The 24,262-nt window shown below is 45.0% G+C and overlaps 1 protein-coding gene across 1 annotated transcript; it reads left to right on the top strand.

The window, feature by feature from the left end:
• Positions 1-1,912: 1,912 nt before the first annotated feature.
• On the top strand, positions 1,913-23,795 carry RAB19 (RAB19, member RAS oncogene family). The gene is made up of 4 exons (XM_063445312.1): positions 1,913-2,013; positions 16,768-17,060; positions 21,026-21,209; positions 22,973-23,795. Exons 2-4 carry the CDS (start codon positions 16,857-16,859, stop codon positions 23,230-23,232), a joined length of 648 nt encoding a protein of 215 aa, XP_063301382.1. The 5' UTR covers positions 1,913-2,013; positions 16,768-16,856; the 3' UTR covers positions 23,233-23,795.
• Positions 23,796-24,262: the final 467 nt, after the last annotated feature.

The raw sequence follows: 24,262 nt of genomic DNA, 5'->3' as shown, positions 1-24,262 counted from the left end.
GTCTGTTAGTGTGTATGTGTGTGTGTGTCTGTTAGTGTGTGTGTGTATGTCTGTATGTATGTGTGTGTCTGTTAGTGTGTGTGTGTGTGTGTGTCTGTTAGTGTGTGGGTCTGTGTGTGTGTGTGTTAGTGTGTGTGTATGTCAGTGTGTGTGTGTTAGTGTGTGTGTCTGTAAGTGTGTGTGTATGTTAGTGTGTTTGTCTGTTAGACTGTGTGTGTGTGTCTGTTAGACTGTGTGTGTGTCTGTTAGTGTGAGTGTGTGTGTATCTGCTAGTGAGTGTGTGTGTGTCTGTTAGTGAGTGTGTCTGTTAGTGTGTGTGTGTTTCTGTTACCTAGTGTATGCGTATTTGTCAGAGAATGTGTGTGTGTGTGTGTATTTAGAAGGCGGGACGGGGGAAGGGTTGGGTGGGGGTGGCGCGGGTGGGGGAGAGTTGGGTGGGGGTGGCGTGGGCGGGAGGGGGGCACCTGAGTTTTGTCCTGCCTAGGGCAGCACAAAACCAGGATACACCACTGACTGTACATGTCATGTTTTCCCTCTTTGTCACTCCTCTGATCATTTATCCTTGACATGCATACCTTGCTAACTTACTTAAACTAAACAAGAAATCTAAACTGTTGAAGCCTTGCTTCTACAAAAACAAAAATGTGTCTGAGTAGCGAATGTCACAACTTGTATTGTAAACTAAACATCAATTTACCTTGATGTCGCTGTTGTGGTGCACCAAGGCTGTTTGTTAATTTTGTGCACAACAAAAATAAAGAATGAAAATTTTTATTTTTTTTAATCCCTTGAACTATTAAAGCGTCTCTGTTACCCCTCACTGCCACTCCTCCCTACCCCAAAACATTCACTGAAATTCTAACCTAGATAATTTAAGGACAAAGGACTACTTTGTTTTATGCATTTTTCCTATGCTTGGCAAAGCTTGACAAAGTAGCATAGCTATTACTGTCAAGCTTTGTCAAGCCCCCAGCAACCACTAGTGATGGCTAAGGGGGGAAAAAACGATCTGTCTAAGGAGGATCTCACAATCTTCTCCATAGAAATCAGCGCTGTATTCTCACGCAGATTAAGCGCCAGGAGCTGAAGTGAATCTTCTGGAAGAACATGGCGGTGGCCACAAGTGACAGGTTCAGGTACGTAAAAACTGTCGTCTACTGCACCCCTGGGCCACCGCAGTGCAAGTGGAGCTGTCACCATCTGCATCATAGTGACCTCTAATAAAGTTTGATGGTTTTATTATGTAAAGTTTTATATTGTCTTAGAATTCTACATACTAGAATCAAATTTGTATCAAACTAAGGGAGTATAAAGATTCAGTATGTAAAAGTCCAGAAAGTTTTTTGTTATTCTTTAAAAAAAAATATGAAAAATCTTTACTGTGATGTATAATGACCGTCCATTAAAGTCTGAGCCTGACTCTCAGACACTGTATAGTCACAGTTGAATATTCTGATAACAGAGATCTCTTTGTGTGAGGTTATTGTGTTGTGTGTGCTACTCAGTGGCAACGAAATCTAGAAAATGTCATTTAATCCAGTTCTCTGGAATTGCTTAAAGCAAAGGATCTCAGGATCTGTCATTAATGTTATTATAATGAAGAAACAGGCTAATATATGTTGAAGAAAATATAATTTTCTTTGTGCTCCCAGGAATATGTTCAGGTGATCTCACCAGCTCATTTGTCCTGGCCTAGAAAATCCTAAACAAACCTGAAGGACGGTGAAAGGTTGTTGTTTTTTTCCTCCAAGACAGGCACGAGTATCCTTATTGCCAAGTTTACACCAGAACTACACATCCCAGAATGCAGTTAAGGACATGACAAAGTACAGAGCCAGCCTCACCTGTTCAGCCAGGTGAGAGGCAGAAATAGAAAGGGGTGTGACATACGGACAGGTAATATCACAAGACTTCAAGCAAGAGAGCTTCTAACGTGGAGGAAGGTGGGAAATTTTGATATGAGGAGATCTTGTTTTAATACGCTGAGATGAATTGCACAACCTGAATGAAAAGGTAATCTGTTTTTTTTTTTTTACATTATGCAATATATCATGGCTGAATACATTTTGTTATAGAAGACCAAAGTAAACAATGTACACATGTGCTTACATGTATGTGTATATATATATATATATATATATATATATATATATATATATATATATATATATTTATACAAACAGAGACGCACACATACAGACAATGAAGATATATCATGGTGGATATCACATTTTTATGATATAAGAATATGTCAATTTGAAAGACAAATCTTTTTTGTCTTCTATTTCAATTCTAAATTCAAGAATGAACTGAAAAATTAATATAACAGAATACTGTTAAATTACTTTTTCTATAAAAATTTAAACAGGGATCAAGTGTAAGAAAATCTTAAGACCATGTCAATCTATAAATCATTCATGTGTAATGATAGAATAAAGATCAGTCCGTGAAAAGATTTGTTGGTGTTGCAGAGTTAAAATAATTCACTCTATGAATAATTTGGGGCCAGTGGTAAGCCTGAGGCTTGGCACACACCATAGATATTTATAGGTATAATGTGTAATTCTCTTTGTTCTTTGTAAGGCTGTTGCTTTAAAAGTTTGTAGGGTTTGGCAGTGAAGGTGTTAATGGAAGCAATAAGGAAACTGAACAGCTAGAGATATTGAACTCTTATCTCTGAATGGTCTAGGAAAGAAAAATGGATACTACACAACACATATTGTTAAGCATGTCCCCATCATTGGGCTCAATTACACGCTTGTCATTAAAAAGCATCTGCTGCAATTGTAAATACAAACAGACAGTAGAAATTGGCAGCTAAAAAACATACTACCTTATTTCCATTGTTAGCACTTGTATTGTCATCACGTTTCCTTTGATACAGACCATCACTTAACAATCACTATATAGTGAACTGAATGTACATCAAGAAAAGGCACGTTTTCAATTAACTTCCATAAGAACCTCACCAGCAAACTGTAGCACAAGCATGTCAAACTCAAAGGCTAACACGGGTCAAATAAACAAGGTTTAGGTTTATGTGGGCCGCAAAAAAAAACCACTTTTCATAGGTCTATTTCGAAAAGTACGTTGTAAAACAAAGTCGCCTAACTGACGCTGGACGTCCTCATGCTCATAGGGCTTCAAAGTAAACCAAAGAACTAATTTATTTTAAGGAGATGTACATTTGCATATAACCAATGTTTCAGTCCAACTATTTGACATATTAAGAAAAGTTTGGTAATGTGACTGAAATGGGGAATGTATGCTGTTGCACAGCTGTAAAAAAAACAAATTTCATTATCTTGTTGATTTTGAAGTCCTATGAGTGTGTTCTTTATCAAACTTTATGATCTCAGCCAATCCAATGCTTTTCCATACACTGCCCCCCCCTCCCTCCACTCTTACACACTGCTCCATCCCCCAACTCTAATACACTGCCCTCCCATATAATACACTGCCCCCCTAAACTAATACACAGCCTCCCGTGACTCCACCCCCACTAAGACACTGCCCTCCTTCCTCCTTTCCTCCTTACCCACAGGACTGCGGCACGAGGCTCGCAAGCCAGCACATCTCCCACGGAGGCGGACGGCCCTGCAACAATGCCCTATGCTGCCAGAGATGCCTCCAGCACCGCGATATTAAAATAGCTGGCAGAAACGAAGGGTTTTTGGCGGCAGAAATAGCCCGCTCTACAGCGGAAGTGAAGGCGGAGATTGCCGCCATTGGGGCTCGCACCTCGGCCATAGAAAAACGCATGACCCAAGTAGCCACTGCCCACAACGGAGCAACGAAACTTACCAACGCCATGCAACACCGGATTGTGGACCTAGAACTGGAGCTGGAAGACCTCTCAAACAGGGCTAGGCGCAACAACTTACGGATCAGGGGCCTGCCTGAAACGGTGGAAGATGCAGACCTGGAAGCCATCTTGGTGGCATGCCTCCGCCAGGGACTACCCAACATCCCTGATCAGCTCTGGCACGTGGAAAGAGTGCATCGTGCCCTGAGAGCCAAGGGACCTAGCAACAGCCCAACCAGGGACTTCATAATGAAGTGGCACCATTTCAAAACGAAAGAGGCGATCCTTAAACAGAGCAGGCAAGGTACGACACTCCAACTCTATCAAGATGTCGCCCCATCCACGTTGCAGCGCCGGAAGGAATGGAAGCCGATCACCGACTTGCTGAGAGAAAAAGGGGTCTGCTTCGCATGGGGCTACCCCTTCAAGATCATCGTGTTCAACGGCCCCAGACCGACAGTTCTACTACCGACAGCAGACGCAAGGGCATTTTTAAGAGACCTTAACATCGAAGCTCCAGATGACCTGCAGGTGCCCACACACGGCGCAGACGACATCGCCCCACTGCCCGTATCCTGGGAAGAACTAAGCAATGGTTCCACTTGATCCCGCGACGGCGGGAGATAGACACTCCAGGGGACTCATATGCACACAAGCTAACCATATCGATCTTTAATGGTTTTTTTTCATGTTCAAAGTTTGCATGTTATACCTGTTTCAGCTAGCATAGAATCATAATTAATTATTACTGTGTGTAGGAGCGGAGACCAATTTTGCCTCACAGGGGAGAGGGACACGAAGGGGGAGGGGGAGGAGGCTCGGGGGACATGTTACTACCGGGGACACTGGCGTGCCGGCCTGGAGCACCATAAATATGGCTAATACAGCCCGTGAGCAGATAGAGAAGCCCGCCATGGGCCGTTTGAAAGGGGGACAAGGCGGGAGGGCACGTCCACATAGTGGGGCACACAGACTGAGGCGGCAATAGACCAGGTGGAACCCTGAGGCCATTAATTGGCCTACCACCCAGATATCAGGCCACACCAGACATCCGCACTAGCAAGCTATGTAGACTCCCATATACAGCAGGGGCGACCCAGCGCTCAGACCGAGCGATGTAACCACCACACAGGTTTCTGGGCTCCCTGCAGAGGGCTGGACAGGCAGGGAGCATACTGGATGTTGAGGCATACACACCCCATGGGACGACACTAACAGAAGGAAAGACAGAGAGGGAACAAACCACCCCAAAAATACAAACAAACAAAAAAAGGACGGACATGCCCTGGAGGTTGGGGCCCCGCTGATTCGTGGGACAGATGGGCAAGAGCTCAGAGGGGGACGAAGACAGGTGACAGTACTGATGCTGACCCGCTCTGTGAACTAACATCCCACCACTAGGCCCCCCCTCGCACAGGCTGACACCCTACCCCGGGACGATGAGGCACGCTACATAACGAGGACACTGTGACACCCCAACACCCCCACCCCCGACAGGAGGCTGACAGATCGGATGGAGCAGCATTGGTTGTAAAAATATACATATGGGTCTCGCCAGGGTGCTAGGCAGCTGAGCCTCCACCCCGTGAGAGGAACACACCTCAGCGCGGTGGGAGCACACCTCACTGGCTCCTGGCGATAGGTAAGACCCGGATTTGTTATCTAGCATTGTCAAATTATTGATAAATTTGCAGTACTAAGTACCTGACGAGTACTACTTTGTATATAGTTCTCTTTCTCTTTTCTTTTATTCTCATCGGATAGTGGACTGACTGCAGCCTACTACCGTCCCTGTATATCTCGGACACCTTCCACCCAATCTACCCCCGCACCCAATCCACCTCCTCCCTTCCCTCCCCCCATCAGCCAGCGGAGGGATCGACACTCGCTGGGGACAGACAGTTGGTGGAACTCTAAAAAACACGCCATTGCACCACAACTGCCTCACCAAGAGACGGGTAAGCTGCATATCGCACCCCACACCAACAAAACATGGAACTCAAACTAACATCCTTGAATGTTAACGGGCTGAACGCCCCTAACAAGCGCAGGCTCCTTTTAAGGGAAATTAACAGGCAACGCGCTGACATCACCTTCATCCAAGAAACACACATACCACGCGCTTCGAAGATACAACTAACAAACCACATTTATACAAAGGCCTACGCATCCAGGGCACCATACAAAAAAAACGGGGTCGAAACACTCATACACAAACGCTGTCCCATGCAAATCAACGAGGTACAAACAGACGCGGAGGGCCGGTACGTGGTGCTTTCGGGAACACTGCACACTAATGTTTACCACCTTATAAATATATACGCTCCGAACACCCCTTCCCCGCAATTCTGGACAGATCTAGAAACATTGATTAGGAAGCTCCCGAGGGGGATACTCATCCTGGGGGGGGGGGACTGGAACGCCACACCCTGCCTGGCCTCCGACAGAAGTGGAGGACCCCGCCTCCCTAGGTCACAGAACAGGGGGGGGACAGAACAAACTCTTGCATAACTTCATACGACACAATGGGCTGCTGGACCCCTGGAGACTCCAGCACCCAGGGGAACAGGACTATACATTCGGCGGCACACACCTCCTACTTCCGAATAGATTTCTTCCTCACAAACCAAATAGGCATGCATTGGATTCAATCGACGGCGATCAACCCCATATCGTGGTCAGACCACGCAGATATAGCTCTCACTCTCAAAACCCCAGGCATCCACACGCCGTGGAGATGGAGACTGAATGCATCACTACTTAGAAACCCACAGGTCAAGGACGAAATCCAAAAGGAATTTACACAATACTTCCAGACCAACGCTACACCAGACATCTCCCCGACGACTCTATGGGCAGCCCACAAGACAGTAATCCGCGGACTCCTCATAAAAATAGCCACCCGACTAAAACGAGAACGAAGTAAACGACTAGCAGACCTCCAAACACAATTGCGCAAAATAGAACTGCGTTATAAACAAACAATCACCCACGCTTCAACCAAAGAACTCAAAGACACTAGACACCTAATTAAGGAACTGATGCTTGACGATGTCAGCAAAGAACTCACCAAAACCAAACGACTTTTCTACGAAAAGTCCAACAAAATGGACACACTCCTAGCTCGAGCCCTCAGGCCTAAGACCGCAACCACCATGATCACCGCCCTGAAAGACAAACAGGGTAAACTACTCACTACCCCCAAAGACATAAACGACGAATTCACGGACTTCCTCGCGGCGGTATACAATCACTCTCCCATGCTGACAGCGCATAACGAACACTACACTACCCTTGTAGACACATTCCTAGACCGAGCCCAGCTCCCACGCCTATCGGCAGACAAAACAGCACCGCTACAAGACCCCATCCACGAAGAGGAAATAGAAAGGGCGATCACAGGCCTGAAGGGAAACAAGGCCCCGGGTCCAGATGGATATGACGGGGCGTACTACAAAATATACAAGGAAGACTTAGTACCCCATCTAGCCAACATGTACATGCGGTGGACGGAGGGAGACGCTCCCAACCAATACTTAGCAACGGCAAATATCGTACTGATCCCCAAACCTGGCAGAGACGACACACAGGTAGCCAACTATCGTCCAATTTCACTCATCAATTTCGACATCAAGGTCTATGCTAAAATACTTGCAAATAGACTAAACCCTATACTAACCAACTGTATACACGCGGACCAAGTGGGCTTTGTACCCACTAGGCAGCTATACGAAAACACGAGACGAGCCACGGACCTTATCTGGTGGGCAGGGGAAAATCGGACGCCTTCTCTGGTCCTTTCCCTGGATGCGGAGAAGGCGTTCGATAGAGTCCAATGGCACTACATGTTTGCGCTTCTGCGCAGGCTGCAGATACCTGAACTCTATATAACAGCTGTGAAAGCCCTATACACCAACCCGAGGGCACAGACCGTGATACCAAACGCTACACTGAGACTATTTAAGCTTACAAATGGCACACGTCAGGGATGCCCCCTCTCCCCGCTCCTATTCATACTGGCCCTAGAACCTTTGCTACACCTCATAAGGACACACCAGCAGATAACGGGCATCAAAATAGCCACGGAAGAGTTCAAGGTTTCTGCGTACGCAGATGACGTACTGCTCACCCTCACTAACCCAGCCAGCTCGACCGCACACCTCCTCACACTACTGGACGACTTCAGCCAGGTATCGGGATATAAGATAAACATCGACAAGTCGGTCGGCATGCCACTAGGGATGACAGCGACGGACATTACAAGACTCCAACAGGCGACGAACCTAAACATATGCCCCAGACCAGTTAAATACCTAGGGGTTAAGCTAACCGCCAACCCCAATGACATATACAAAGAGAACCACCAAAGAATCATAAACACCCTCATGAGAGATCTCGATAGGTGGCACGAAAAACCTATCTCGTGGATTGGCAGATTACACAGTGTCAAAATGAACCTCCTCCCCCGACTGCTATTCATCTTCCAAGCACTCCCGATTAAGGTAACTAAGGGGGACCTAAAACCGTTGCAAACGGCGATAGACGACTTCATCTGGGCGCGCAAGCGGCACAGAATAGCAAGACAGACACTATACACCCCCAAAAGCAAGGGCGGCCTAGGCCTGCCCAATCTCTATCTCTATTACCTCTCCGCCCAGTTAGCGCAAGTCATAGAATGGCACTCACCGCCTGACACGCACAGATGGGTAGACCTAGAAACCGGGCTCATGAATACAGACCTCCCACAATACTGGATATGGGTACCCCGCACAGACAGACCTGCACTAAGTACAACCTGCCCAGCCATCCTGAACTCCATCAGGATATGGGATGCCACAACACATAAATATGCTCTATCCCACCCGACGTCTCCCCTTACCCCATACCTCAGAAACAAAGCTTTCCCACCCGGTCTCACAGCTAGGGACTTCCGAAACATTGAGAATACGGGCATCCAGAGGTATCATCAGCTATACCAGGCGGGCACACTCTGATCCTTTGACAACCTAAAAACGCCGACCCCCTTAAACACCAAAGACTATTTTAGGTATATCCAACTTAGAGACTTCGCCAGAAAACCACACATTCGCAAAGCAGCTATGGCCAGAATGACCTTCTTTGAAACACTGTGCGTCAGGGAAGCACCACGAGCTGGCCTCATAACGCAATTGTATACCCAACTCAGTGCACCAACAACCGACACACAGACACCCACGTACGTGGCACAGTGGGAAGCGGAACTGCAAAACCCACTAGAAAGCGGGGACTGGCAGGACATATGGGAGGCGGCGGCGAAGTCCTCCATCTGCGTCCTACACCAGGAGCAATGCTATAAAACACTCATGAGGTGGTACACCACACAAGTCAAACAATACAGAATGGGGAAAACAACAACAGACACATGCTGGAGGGGGTGTGGGGAGAAGGGAACCTACCTCCACATGTGGTGGGAGTGCCCTAAAGCGAAAAACTTCTGGGAAAACATCGCCACATTACTGGCAGCTGTACTACACAAACCTATACATCCTGAGCCAGGGACATTCCTCATAGCAAAACCATTAGACGACCTCACACACAGAGAACAAAAACTACTCAATAAAATCAACCTAGCGGCTAGGAGAGCCATGGCACAGACATGGCTGCACACAGATATGCCCCACATGGACAGAGTAACACAGAATATAAAGGAAGCCCATCTCATGGATAAGCTCACGGCGCAAGTCAGGGACACCTACCCGCTATTCATAAAAACTTGGGAGCCATGGGAAGACTACACGAACCGCTGAGACCCATGAACACCACATCGAGGCTCGAGTCTTACCGGATAGAACACACACAATAAAACACTCTAACTACCTGCGGCAAACCCCCATGGGACGGTGGCGATCCCTCCCTGGTCCCCCTACCTCCCCCTACTACCCCACTTGACCTACTCCTACTTTTCGTTTTAACCCCCCCTCCCTTCCCACCCAAACCTAGTGACCAATCATGCATGCAACAAACGATCCATCTTAGGGAGCAGTGGCCACAAAGAAGTGAGCCCTAAAAACAGCGACACTAAACGCTCAACTAACGTATGTACAAGGCTTATAGCAGAGACATAGAGACGACGTCCAATATTGCTGTTAGCACACTATAACACGCCATAAGAGCTACGTAACATCCTCTATACACTGCCTCCCCCTTAGCATGAAACATCCAACATGACCTAATCACTAAAGACATAGACGAGGAAGAAAAAGGCACGTATCGCATAGGCACTGAACAGCCACCTGCTTCACGGAGAAGCATGACCACCTTTTGAAACTTATATCACCCGAAACGTACCATGCACTACTTCTGCATAATTTTCTCTTACCTCATGTTATGCTCTTATACGTTATTTAACTAAAAGATCTAATACACCTAATAAGCTGGTGAACCATTTTAACATTAAATCCTTCTTTGTTATAAGCAGATGAAACCATTTAAGCGTCAATGTTGAAGACAACTATTCAGCCACAGCATGATTTTTTGTAACAGACAGTTTCTTACAGCCTAGTGCAGCTAAATCGTTTAGAACCTGAATAAACCAGCATAGAATGACATTTAACTGTTTAAACTATGTACATCAACACCTTGCCATAATCTACCTAACTACTAATCTTATTTTGTTTAAAAAAAAAAAAAAAAAAGTGCAGTACCTCTTGACTACATGTACCCAATGTTTAAAATGCTATGTAATTCCGAACATGTCACTGCTTACGCCTGTACCTAACTCTGCATTCAAAAATAAAGAATTTAAAAAAAAAAAAGCCTTCTCTGCATTAGTCAAAAGGAAGAGAATGCTTCCCGAGGAGTGCTGCACCCGAAGAACCAATGACAGGGCTTGTATGGTGTTGTCCCTTACTTCCTGTGTTGGATGAACCCCACCTCGTCTGGGGAAACCAGCCAGAGCAGAAGTGACCCTAACCTGGTCCCCAGAATTTTCGAAAACAAAAGGCAATACCTCATTCATTGCTCAACGTTCTTTTTTGGTAAAATTATGACCTTTGCAGCCTGGGTTTATATGGGGATGGGGTGACCTTCCATAATGGAATTGAAAGGCACTATAAAACTTTGGGTATAAAGTGCTTATAATATTTGAGGGGCTCTAAATCGAGAAGGCGAGTTCTTCCTCCATCAGAGGTGCCACCAAGACTTCCATGGAGTACGCTAGGACTTTGTGTGCACATATTTAGAGAGGTAGGAGCGGATGCGTGTAGCGTGAGTCTGAATCATCACTGGTGATGAGTGTGAGAGTAGGGGGTATAAGCTTGAATAGTATTGTTTATCTGCTGTGGCGACCCGAAGGTGACACATTTGTGCTATGTAAGTTGTGGAGCACTTTTTATTAATCTTTCTTGCTAGTAGTTTACTGCTTTTATCGCTTTCTGCATAGAAGAATGAGTCGGTGCACTGAAGTTCCCTGGCATAGAAGAGAGTTGTCTTGTGGTTGTTTGTTTGTGACCTGAGCTAGCTCCCCTATCTTTTCGGTCAGATCCCTTATGGAACTCTTCCTGTTTTTTCTTAAAGGCTGTTCTTTGAGAAATAAAGGCTCCCTGTTACGACACTCACCGGCAGGTAGATAAAGCCGCCGTTTAGTATATAATCCCCTTTCTCCAGAAATGCAGTTTTAATTCAGCCGATCGTCAAACTCCCGAACGGAGCATACGAACGCGGCAACTCCCGATCAGCAATTCAGTCGAACTCCTTCCACAGCTAGAAATAACAAAAGTACTGTCCCAATAATAAATCCCTCCACAAACCAGACCAAGCTCCGTCTTGAAGGTCAAACAGGAATGTGTTTAATGGGGGCTACCTGCCCGGTATTCATGCGGGTCTCCACAAGGTGGACACTCCCCTAGGGGACCTTGTGGAAGACTGTAAAACATATTGGACAGTAGCCAATCGCAGTGGCTTCAACATAAGCCCTCCCCATCTTACCCATAAATCCTTATTCTCTATCCCGGAGATGATTAGGAAGAAACCTAATTATCTCCCAGGATAGAGACAATCGCCATTTTAAAATACAACAGGAAAAATACAATAAAATACATAATTTCAGAAATACCGAATGCATATGGTTCGTGTAACGTATCCCCAGATAGCCTGGATCTGAGTGCATATTTCTACCGAATAGCGCTCAGATCCGATGTACCTAGTTCAATCGCCATGGAGTCAAAGTCTTTCACAAGTCCTTCGGTATACGAATGACTCCATGGGACGGCTATCTGGGTAAAGTCCATACGAATGTTAGAAACTCCCGAACTGACCGGTGTTCGTACACCTCGACGAAATAGAAGGCGGGCGGCAGCTTCCAGCGGTGTTCGGCAGATAAAGTATCCGTTTTTAGTTCCATAGGATTTGTACCGAACACCGCTGATTCTCCTCGTGTCCCAAAATGGCCGCCGCCTCGTGGTCGGCATACGAACGACGAGCACCTGTACGAATGGAATGGAGAGGTGTCTGCGGTTAACCGCAACGTTCGAATTGAGGCAATAGGTTAACTAGCAGCACACTCCTCTCCTGGGTGGCCGTCCGTTCGGTAGTTTCAATCGGTATTTGGGGAAACACACGAACAGGGGCATACGGACAGGAAATCCAGCGAAATTAAGGCAAACAGACGAACCAGCAATATAAGTCTTATACAGATGGATCTGTCACACTCCCCTTATAATGCTTTTGTGGGCTTCCCATGGGGAGATGGGATGTGTTTTGTGGCAGGTTCTCAGTGTAGTAGTGTGTGAGTGTTGAATTTCCTGTGAAGTATAGAGAAGTGCCTTGTGGAGCCACCACATAGTGGCTCTAGATCTATGTAATGGGGAAGCTAGCTGTAGGGTGAAAGGTGCATAGTCCGACCAAGTAACCACTCCTATTGAAGATTTTTGTAATATGGGCAGATAATTGTACTGCAGCTGTGACTTTATTGTGTATGCTTAGTTATTTTGTAAAATGTTGAACAGGATGAAAGCTATTGTGTTAATTATTATATAATGTAACAGGTATTGTGCAATGCGTCTTGGTGTCCAGCATGCAAATAAATTATCATTTCTTGACCTAGTTATGCCCATGACACCAGGGAGTGGTTGGCATTGTTCTAGCTAAAGACCCCTGATGTGTGTAGGGGTGTAAATATACATGTTTCCCTGCAATAAACAGTTCTCTTGTTTTACCCAGTAAACAAGACTGGTCTTGTCCACTATATTGGGGAATTTCACTAGGTTTCCGAGTGCTATAATCACTATTCCTGTAGCTATAATCACTGTATGCTGTAGCTGAATCCAGGACCAATTGATGAAAGAAGAAGTGGCGACCAAAGGACAAGAGGCTTTGCTACCTGTGATAGGCAGAAAAATATAATCAATGTGTGTGTGTAGCAAGAATTTAAGGGCGGAGTAAAATGTGAACTCCTTGTCCACTGGGTGAATGTATGACACACATACAGATATGCATACACACATACATACAGTGACATACATACAGACACACATACTCACATACGGACATACACACACATAAATACTGACATACATACTGACACACACATAAATACATGCATACATACATAGTGACATACTGTCATGATTCCCCCTACCATTTTATGTCCGATTGGTGTTTACCTGTATGACTTCCTAGTTCTTGCCGATCCAACTCCGCCCATGCGTCTGATGTTGCGCGCTTCCATGGTAAAAGGAAGCCGCGACCACTACCAGATTGCTCAATCAATTTGTTGCCACTTGCCAATGGAGCTTCTTTTCTTGTAACTTTGTGTACCGAACCCCTGATACCTGATTTTGCCTTTAACTTTTTGGTGCAGGAGGGTGGCTAGGGCTGATGGGAGTCGGCTGTCTCTCTCCTCCTCGCGATCCCCTCACTGCCTCCTCCCTCCCACATGGAGTAAGCTGACCGGCCGTCACTTCCTCCCAACACTACTTGTGGCTGCTATTTTTAAAGGGTATGGGCCACCCGATGTGCCCCATCAGCGTGCGGGCCCGGTGCAACTGTATCAGCGGTAGTCCCGCTGCTTTAGATAATAAAGGTGGGGCCCGGTCGGCTGGGCCACCCAGGATCGCCGGGCCCTGATGGCGGCCCTGGGTGGTGTCCATGACTGTTCTAAGGAGGTGTCGACTGTGGGAGTAGTGCAATGTTAAAATCTCCCCCGAGAACCAAACAGCCAGTCGTGAATTTCTTATAGTATTTTAAGAACGGCATGGATACATTTCCTCTGTCAGGTATTTGGTACATATGTTATTAAAGGTGTAAGGTTTGTCAAGTATCATGCCCAAATGAAAACATAGCGACCCTACCACTACATCAGAGTAGACTCCACCAGGAATGGGATTGATTTGTGAACTAAAATGGCAGTGTCTTTTGACTTCCCCTGAGGGTTGTTACTAAAAAAAAATACTCGTGTGTACATGTAGTAACAGTGTATTAGGGCCAAGTCCTGTTTAAAATGTCTTTCTTGGAAGTCTTGGGCCTGATGGCTTCCTGTCAACCCCAACAGGTCCTTTGTGATAAAAAAGATCTTAGGAAGGAAAGTCTGGGCTGAGTGTATAAGTCCAATGGATCTGGCCACCCCATTTTGATAGCTAGCAATTGTAGCTCCCATCCCAGATCCACAAAGTCGCCATATGTGCGGACCAGAAATGAACCGGCCGTAATGAACACCGGCAAACCCATAGGCATCTGCCAGTGATATCTGATTTTTTTGATCCTATAGAACCCTGGTCAACAGCTTCAGGGTCCTTCTGTATCCCAGGGTGGTAGAAAAAAAATTGAGGAACCAAAAAGACTTGAAAATGGGCAAACCGGTGTACAACAAAATATATATATTAAAGGAAAACTCCAGTGCCAGGAAAACAATCCGTTTTCCTGGCACTGCAGGTACCCTCTCACTCCCACCTCCCATCCCAGGTAGCTGAAGGGGTGAAAACCCCTTCAGGTCACTTACCTAAGACCCCGCCGATGTCCCTCGGTGGTGGTTTCGGGTCGACCCCAATAATCACGTCAGCCGGTGGGCGAGACTGATCCCGCCCGCCGGCTTAGGAAACCTAATGCGCATTGCCGCGCACGCGCATTAGGTCTTCCCATGGGAAAGCATTGAAAAATATTTTCAATGCTTTCCTATGGGGAATTGAGCGACGCTGGAGGTCCTCACACAGCAAATGCTATGCTATGATTCAGGAAGTGACATCTAGTGGCTGTCTAGTAGACAGCCACTAGAGGAGGAGTTATCCCTGCAAGATAATTATTGCAGTTTATAAACAAACTGCAATAATTACACTGGCAGGGTTAAGGGTAGTGGGAGTTGGCACCCAGACCACTCCAATGGGCAGAAGTGCTCTGGGTGCCTGGAGTGTCCCTTTAAGCATATATATTTTACAGTGCACTGATGAAGTGAGAGAGTCCGGTAGAGAGAAAAAAAGTTGGAACAGGAAAAAAAAGAAATCTATATTTATTAAATATATAGTGTACACTGATCAGCCACAATACTAAAATCACCTGCCTAATATTGTGTAGGTCCTCCTTGTGCCTCCTCAACAGCTCTGATGCGTCGAGGCATGGACTCCACAATACCTGTGTGCTTGTCCTCAATAAAAACAGTTGTTTTACCCTTCATCAAGTCTCGACTGATGTTTGGGTATGTGAGAGCTATAACACACTACTGCCTTGCGGGATCTGGGAGAGAACTATGGTGGAGGTACCACTCTGGGTACAGGTGCTCTGTTACAATAGTCAAGCTGTTTTGAAGTGGTGTGACACCTACTTGGGTCCCCCGGGGATCTTAAACTGCTCATGCACCTCAACCCATCCCACACTCCCCTTTCCGAACAGAAAAGAACCCCGCAACCCAGTAAGCCCAGGTCAGATCTTATCACGGTGACCAAACATTTTTGAAAAGAAGTGGTAGTGCCACTAGTGGTAGCTATGAGATTGTCCATCAGACATGTATCTCTTAACTTGCAAGTTACCATTAGCCATGAGAGAAACTTTTAGTCCCTGCTCTCAAAGCATCCAGGGGGAACTAAGCTATAAATTTGTTTTTTTTTTTATCAACAGAGTACCACTCACCCATCTTGACAGCTGGTAGATCCATGAAGTATACTAGTTTATGCAGGATACCACTTAAGTTGTTTTCTATGTATTCTCCAAATGATGTGGCCTTAGAGCATCCCCATCACATATAAAAACCTTGCATCTGCCCTCATAGTTCCTCTGGAAAATATCTGTGCCGCGCACTATATGTAAGCCGTTCTTACCAGGGTAATTTACCACTCCATAATCATCTTGTAGCACTGCTCCTACACAGTTACACACATTAAGGCTTTTGCATCCATCACCCACATTTCTTTTAATTTGTCTAGATCCATGGTTTCCCTAACATCTTTCCCACAGGTAGACAAATGCAAGAAAGATACGTCCCATGACACCAGGGAGCATAAATGTTGATATAATATGGAGATAAACCTATTTTCATACCCTCCTCATAAACAAAGAGAATTGTACTAAGATAGAGACCTAGAGGCCAGTGTTGCAACATCAGTCCAACAGCAAAGCTCTGTACCAGGAGATATCTAAAATTGTCCTTGGGGGGGTCAAAGGTATATGCACCTCAAGAGAGCAGAAGGAGACTACTTGCCCTTTAACATTAAGATCCTGGTATCTCTGAACGTAGCTTCCTCAATCCCACGAAACACGGGTCTACCAGGACAGGAGGAAAGTGCCTATTATACAGCACTTTAGACATGAGAGAGAGGAGGGACGTAAGAAGAGTGTCTATTAAATCCCAAACTCAGTTAGTATCAAGAAGCCTCAGTGCTTTATACAGCCATATTACAATGAATGAATTAAGTTTAACCAACACTATGGGCAGAATGTTTTATTTACTTGTTAATACCAGTTAGTATTTTCTAACACCTCTTCTCCCGCTTATCTAGGTATTCAGGAAAGCATGTGGTTCCTGGATTGAAGGTTTGAAATATACCGTATAGTTCAATTATATCTGGGACTCTCTGACACCAGACAAATGCAAAACACGGCCATGTCCAATCCTGTAGAAGACGATCCTTTTGATTTCCTTTTTAAAATCATTTTGATTGGGGACTCAAATGTAGGTAAAACATGTGTTGTGCAACGCTTTCAATCAGGTGTCTTCTCGGACAAACATCAAAACACCATTGGAGTGGATTTCAGTGTACGATCTCTGAATATTGATGGAAAAAAAGTCAAGGTAATGTATTTCCATATTGTGGTTTCCTGTTATGTTATATGGAATGTCATGGGTGTTAGGTTCGTTCTTCCATCTATGTGTGGGAATAAAGGTCATCAGCATGTTAAATATTATGCACGTTGGAAAATTATCTTTCTTCTTGAAGGCTATAGGTAAATCTTCTATTGTTTGACCATGCTTATTATTTACAAAGTTACACCGACTACTCTTTAAAATGTGACTGTAAGTTATCTTTCTTCTAAGACTGAACAACAAACAGCAATAGAGTTTGAAGAAATTAAAACATTGTCACCTCTGAGTTTTTCATGAAGATAAAATCTTTATTAAAAATAAATACTGAGATGGAATTTCATTGAAATTCCGACACAATAATAAGATAAAATGTGACAGTGAGCAGAGCCTCAAGCAGCTTCTATCTCCTTATTTTGCCATTTCCTATTAGCATTCTTGAGTGCAGGCTGAACAAGTATCATGTCGTGGGAAGCACAGTAGATGCCACCTCATTGTGGATGCACAAGAACATCTATGAAATTAACTGTGACTTCCTTTCTGTATACAACAGTAAAGCATAGTGACCATCAAGAAAGAAATAATTTAGATTGAAGAATATGGGGCAAAAAAGCAGGCTTAAAGGGGAACTGTTAGAATGTTTGGCATGTGTAAGAGAGCAACAGTGCTTTTTTTCACAGTAATAATATGCACCATAATGAGCATTTAAAATGCCATAAATATGTTTAGAATTTAGTTTGTCTAAATTTCTCCCATAAACAATATCACTGTAAAACAGGAGTTCAAGAAAATATTACCCTGAAGCATTCTGCAAGAATTCTGTTTTGGGCTTTAAGACGTTGGGAGATTCACCAGGTACATTTTTACTTTGTGTGGCAGACCGCCTGGCACCCCGACCGGGTGCCTTCACCAATTGATGCTCCTAGCGCTCACCAAGTACCCCAAGCACTCCACCAGACACCATCAGCACTGTAGTCCCCACTTCCAGCATTACAGCTTGATTTGAGTCTTGCTGTCCTCCACCCACCCTGGACCCAAGACCAGAATCCAGCTTCAGGGTTTGTGGTCGGTCTAGTTCGGTAGTTTGAAAAATGAACAAACTACCGAACATAGTCAATGTTCTTACCCTGGAGCTTGTTCCCCTCATCCAGACGAACGATTTCACCGAACAGTGCCCTTTTAAATTGTATAGAACCGAACGCAGGCGATGATGGAAGTCCAGCGTTTCTGTGTCCGATTTTAGTTCCATGAGATTCATGCCCAAACACCACTGCCTGCGTTCATGCGCACAAGGTGGCAGCCACCTCGTGGTTGTCCATAGGAATTGCGGCCACCCAGACGAACAATTAGAACACTGAGGTGAGAACTGTTCCAAGGTGTTAATAGTTGTTAACAAGCTCTCGGGTGGTCCCTGGTTCGTGCAAAAAGGCACGAACAACGTCTTTTATGAGCTTTTTTTGCATGACCCATAGTCCTGCGGCAGGAGCCTGGCAAACAGGCCCCTCCAAGAACCAGTGGCAAATTTTCCCACGCTGTGTAATTTGACTCATAACACTCCGATTGGTGGATTAAGTAACCAATCAGAGAGTTATGAGTCAAATTACACAGCGTGGGAAAATTCCAAAGAACTTTCCCACGCTGTGTAAAATGACACAGAGCACTCTGATTGGTGGATTTCAAACCAACCAATCAGAGTGCTGTGACAGGTAAATGTAGAGACTTACCTGTCAGTCTCTTCATTTACCTGTCAGAGCACTCTGATTGGATGGCTTAAACCCACCAATCAGAGTGCCCTGAGCCTAATTGCAGGGCGGGGCAAGGCTTTATAAGCCTTCCCCCGCCCTGCAGAGCTCAGTCTGCGCGGAGCCCTCGCAGGGTGAAGATGGGTTATTTTTTTGCGTTTTTTTTTTTTTTTTAATTGCGTCGGTTATTATGGATATTTATTTGGCCTTTTTTGGGGCTGAAAAAAGAAGATTTTAGAAGAAAGAAAACATTGAATGGTAAGTTTATTTTTTATTTTTAAAGGTACTTAGTTAAATGGTCCCCCCTCATTATTTTTAGGGTGACGGGGCTAGGTAGGAGTTTATTTTTTGGGGGGAGGGGGTGACTAGGGGATTGGGGACCCCCAGTCACCTTGGGGGGAGGGGGGTTACATTTTCATTTAGGGCCCGCACACACCGCTCAGGGGTGGGGGCCAGGGGGAGGACAATAGGTCCCCCCATTTGTATTTAGGGCCCCCACCCGCCGCTCAGGGGTGGGAGCCAAGGGGAGGACATTAGGTCCCCCCATTTGTATTTAGGGCCCCCACCCACCGCTCAGGGGTGGGGGCCAGGGGGAAGGACATTAGGTCCCCCCCATTTGTATTTAGGGCCCCCACCCACCGCTCAGGGGTGGGAGCCAGGGGGGAGGACATTAGGTCCCCCCCTTATTCTTGTTTAGGGCCCCCACCCACCGCTCAGGGGTGGGGGCCAGGGGGAGGACAATGGGTCCCCCCATTTGTATTTAGGGCCCCCACCCGCCGCTCAGGGGTGGGAGCCAGGGGGAGGACATTAGGTCCCCCCATTTGTATTTAGGGCCCCCACCCACCGCTCAGGGGTGGGAGCCAGGGGGGAGGACAATAGGTCCCCCCTCTTATTCTTGTTTAGGCCCCCACCCACCGCTCAGGGGGGAGGACATTAGGTCCCCCCTCTTATTCTTGTTTAGGGCCCCCACCCACCGCTCAGGGGTGGGGACCAGGGGGAGGACATTAGGTCCCCCCCTATTTGTATTTAGGGCCCCCACCCGCCGCTCAGTGGTGGGGCCAGGGGGGAGGACATTAGGTCCCCCCATTTGTATTTAGGGCCCCCACCCATCCCTCAGGGGTGGGTGCCAGGGGGGAGAACATTAGGTGTCCCCCCTTATTCTTGTTTAGGGCCCCCATCCACCGCTCAGGGGTGGGGGACAGGGGGGAGGACATTAGGTCCCCCCATTTGTATTTAGGGCCCCCACCCGCCGCTTAGGGGTTGGGGACAGGGGGGAGGACATTAGGTCCCCCCCATTTGTATTTAGGGCCCCCACCCGTCCCTCAGGGGTGGGTGCCAGGGGGGAGAACATTAGGTGTCCCCCCTTATTCTTGTTTAGGGCCCCCACCCACCGCTCAGGGGTGGGGGACAGGGGGGAGGACATTAGGTCCCCCATTTGTATTTAGGGCCCCCAACCGCCGCTTAGGGGTTGGGGACAGGGGGGAGGACATTAGGTTCCCCCATTTGTATTTAGGGCCCCCACCCATCGCTCAGGGGTGGGGGCCAGGGGGGAGGACATTAGGTGTCCCCCCCTTATTCTTGTTAAGGGCCCCCACCCACCGCTCAGGGGTGGGGGCCAGGGGGGAGGACATTAGGTCTCCCTCCCCCCAATTTTTATTTAGGGCCCCCACCGCCGCTCAGGGGTGGGGGCCGGTGGGGAGGACAATAGGTCCTCCCCCCTTTTTTTACTTTAGGGCCCCCACCCGCTCAGGGAGGGGGGACCCTTTTTTTGGTTGGTATTGCGAGTAGGGGGCACAATTTACTAATACTAAGTAATTTTTACTTAGTATTACTAAATTTGGCTGAAAGACCAATTTAGGTCTTACAGCCTTTTGGTAGATAACTCCCTAATACCATGGGAATTAGGGAGTTATCTACCAAGCGGCTGCAACAAAAGTCCCGAAATGCCGGAGTTCCGAAGTGGCGAAGTTCTGAAGTGCCGAAGTTGCCGAAGTGTCGAATTGCCGAAGTCCCGAATTGATGAAGTCCCGAATTTCGGAATGCCGATCCGAGCCGAATATTTTCCCCATGCACATGCCTACTAATGATGCAATTTGACATATACTGACTGTGACTGAAGGACTTCTTGGTTTAGAAGGCTATCTTTGAAATTCATACCATATTGACCATAAACCCATACCAAGAATTCTGATATCTTTCATTGGCTTTCTATAGGTCCAAGTGTGGGACACAGCTGGTCAAGAGAGATTCCGTACAATCACTCAGAGCTACTATCGTAGTGCTCATGGAGCCATAATCGCCTATGACATAACTCGTCGGCAGACATTTGAATCTGTACCACACTGGATCCATGAAGTGGAAAAATATGGAGCAGCTAACTTAATGGTGATGTTGATTGGTAGGTTTAAATTGTCCCTTTGTACCAAGCCAATGTGAAATATATATATCTGTACTAGAGAGAATATGTAACAATATTTTTTTAGTAAACTGAATTTACCAATTTGCATAACAAATGATTACTTATAAGATTCTATTAAACACGTGTATTCCTAATGCTATAGTGCCCTTGTTCAGATGTACGGTATATGAAACATGTAAACGTATTGCTCTTCTGGATTGCAAGTCTCTGTATGTTGCATTATGCCATATATTTATGTTTTTTCATACCCACACATGGGATTTAAATGGAGAATTATTAGTATTATTATCTTGACCCATGTCACAATTAATTTTTTTTAAGCTGGCAATTTTTGTGTTAAATCCGTTTTTACTGAGATCAATTTAGGGAACAGTTTTCCTATGCAGGGGAAATAATGCATATTTAGCAAACAGTATAAGAAGCATTATTGATATAGCAATGGCACATTAACATTTGCCTGTGCAGAGGCATGTTATGTTAGCATAAAGCCATCCTGCAATGTGCGTGTAAAGTTTCCAAATGTTGACAATTTGGAGTTTACGGGCCGAGCAGTCCCCATGGATGTCCGCCTCGGCTGAAACCGCCACTGGCAGCGCGAGATTACATTACTGTCCTCATTCAGCACTCTGCAGAGTAGGCTCACACATGGAGGTAGGCCATAGGCATCGGATTTCATGCACGTATAGGAAAACGACCATATCCTGGTTCAGAGCTGCTTCTGATTGTTAGGGACAGTTCCCTGGTTTCCTCAAAAGCGGGATACAAGGGAATTAACTTGGGATGGAGGGACAGAACCCTAAATCACAGGTGCAGTCAGTGCTGCCCATGTTCTGCCTGCTGCCCCGAGGCCATGGAGCCATCAGAGCATATTGCAATACAGGTCTACAGGAGCCTGAAAATAATAAAACAAAAAAACTTTTTTCTTGGATTACTGTACTTTGTGGAATATAAGACGTACCCATATATGTTTTACTATAAATAATAATAAGAAAAATTAAGCAACCAGCATTCTTATTACAGTAGACTTCAGCTTATATGTATAGTGGATATATTGTGTGTGGGTAAAGTGGATGTAGCGAGTGTGTGTATGGGATGTAGTGAGATGCAGCTTGTGTGTGAATTTCTAAGGTGGAATAGTGTTCTGTGTTAGGTGAGATGTAAGCAGTTTTATTTTTTTCATTATGGTTTTTTAGTTGTTATTGTATATTATTATTATTATTATATGCCTGGCTAGTAGCATAGGAGTTATTTTAAGCCCTGTGCTAGTACATTATAAAGTGCAGTGAATTTGATCCTGTGCCATATGATTGCGATAGCTATTATTATAGATATTTTGAAGATCATTTATACAGTTTTATACCCTCTTTTGATTAATGTAGAATATATGATGTGTCCCATACTCTGGGTAAATCAAAAGCTTGTAATAGAAATAATCCTAAAGATTGTTTTGCTTTCCACCATGAAAACTTTACATTTTTCCCCAGTAGAGGGAACTCAAATACAGAAGAGAAAAAAAATGGAAAGTACTGTGATTTAATGCTATTTTTCATGTTCACTTTCATAATAAATTAGTAAAATATTTTTTATAAAACAAATAATGAAGCAAAAGTCACTGCCAAATTTTCCTATCAGTGGCTTTACCTTTGTAACATCACCACAGAATTGATCTTCATTCCTAGGATTCTATGCAATACATTTAATACATTTTAACCTTTTTTTTTTTTTATTCTTTTTTTTTAAAGGGAATAAGTCGGACATGTTGGAGCAGAGACAAATTTTGTTTGAAGAAGCTTGTACTCTTGCAGAGAAGCATGGATTGCTGGCAGTCTTGGAAACCTCAGCAAAAGAGGCTCGAAACATTGATGAGGTGTTTCTTCTAATGGCAAAGGAGCTTATAGCACGCAATACCCTCCATTTTCATAAGGAAAGCCCCCGTAACAGTTTTGTACTAGACTCAAGGCCCATTGTTGTTTCACAACCAGAGAAGAATTGCCAGTGTTAAATTTGGTTGTAAAAGAAGAAAACTAAATGGGATTTCTTGAGTTTCTCATAGCCAGTATACTGGGTCAGACTATGGTCCCTATTGTGTTCCACAAGTTTTCAGTAAAGGTCTGGTCCCACACCTTTGAACCCGGTGTCAGACAATGGAAATGTAGGACCAATGCGACCTGTGATATACTCTGTCTTTATTAACAATGTTACTGCAATTTTCAACCAGAACAAGTGACAGATTTCAGATAGAGCTTGATATCTGCTAGACCATTACATAATGTGAACATTAGTGTTCTATTTGCTAGATTGGTGAGTTCTGTTATCATAATGTTATATAGGCACAAGTTTGTCCTCTTTTTCAAAATTGCCACTTTATACTCAACAGTGGTTGATATTTATATTATTGTTGTGTTCTGAAAAATGGTCCAAAGTATTGCAAGTGGGGCAGTCACCATGGAAACCAGTGGAACCAGCAGTCAAAGCCATGATTACCCCACTTTTACATCTCTGCACCACGTTACAGAGCACAACACTTTCATGAGTCTCCCCCTTGAATATCAATATACATTTTTGTGATGCTGATAAATAAATAAATTCTGATTCACTGTAAAAAAAAACCCCCAAAAAAACTATTGTTTACAATTTTCATAAGGTTCTTGGAATAAACACCTGGTTCTGGGCCAAAAAGTACTAGCTAACATATACCTATGTTCTGTGTGATATATTATAATGCAGTGATTTTCTGACGAGAGATGTAACCATTTGCAAACACATTTTTAATTGTCCTGATTCACGATTGAGAACCATCAGTCACTTCCAGATCAGAAGCAGCAATCTAAAGTAAAGCCAAACTTTGTGTATGACTCTGATTTGCAGGTTTGTCAGACTAGACAAACTAGAGTGATTATAATTACAGCGTTAGCACTACTCTATGTTTATGTCATCAAGCTAATCTATAACGAGAATACATTGTTTTCGCAGACGTAACGTTTTATGATTTTTTTTACAGCCTTGCACACATTATCAAGCAACAAATATGC

This window comes from Pelobates fuscus, chromosome 3, assembly GCF_036172605.1.
Source record: "Pelobates fuscus isolate aPelFus1 chromosome 3, aPelFus1.pri, whole genome shotgun sequence".
Lineage (NCBI taxonomy): Eukaryota > Metazoa > Chordata > Amphibia > Anura > Pelobatidae > Pelobates > Pelobates fuscus.
The sequence above is the reverse complement of the archived record's forward strand: the minus strand, read 5'-3'. Positions and strand labels throughout refer to the sequence as shown.

What these genes read in the sequence shown, in the direction of transcription:
- RAB19 (XM_063445312.1), top strand. Translation starts at nt 16,857, where the DNA reads ATGCAAAACACGGCCATGTCCAATCCTGTAGAAGACGATCCTTTTGAT. An exon ending in TTGATGGAAAAAAAGTCAAG is followed by an intron (nt 17,061 to 21,025) that starts GTAATGTATTTC and finishes GGCTTTCTATAG; the next exon opens with GTCCAAGTGTGGGACACAGC. An exon ending in CTTAATGGTGATGTTGATTG is followed by an intron (nt 21,210 to 22,972) that starts GTAGGTTTAAAT and finishes TTTTTTTTAAAG; the next exon opens with GGAATAAGTCGGACATGTTG.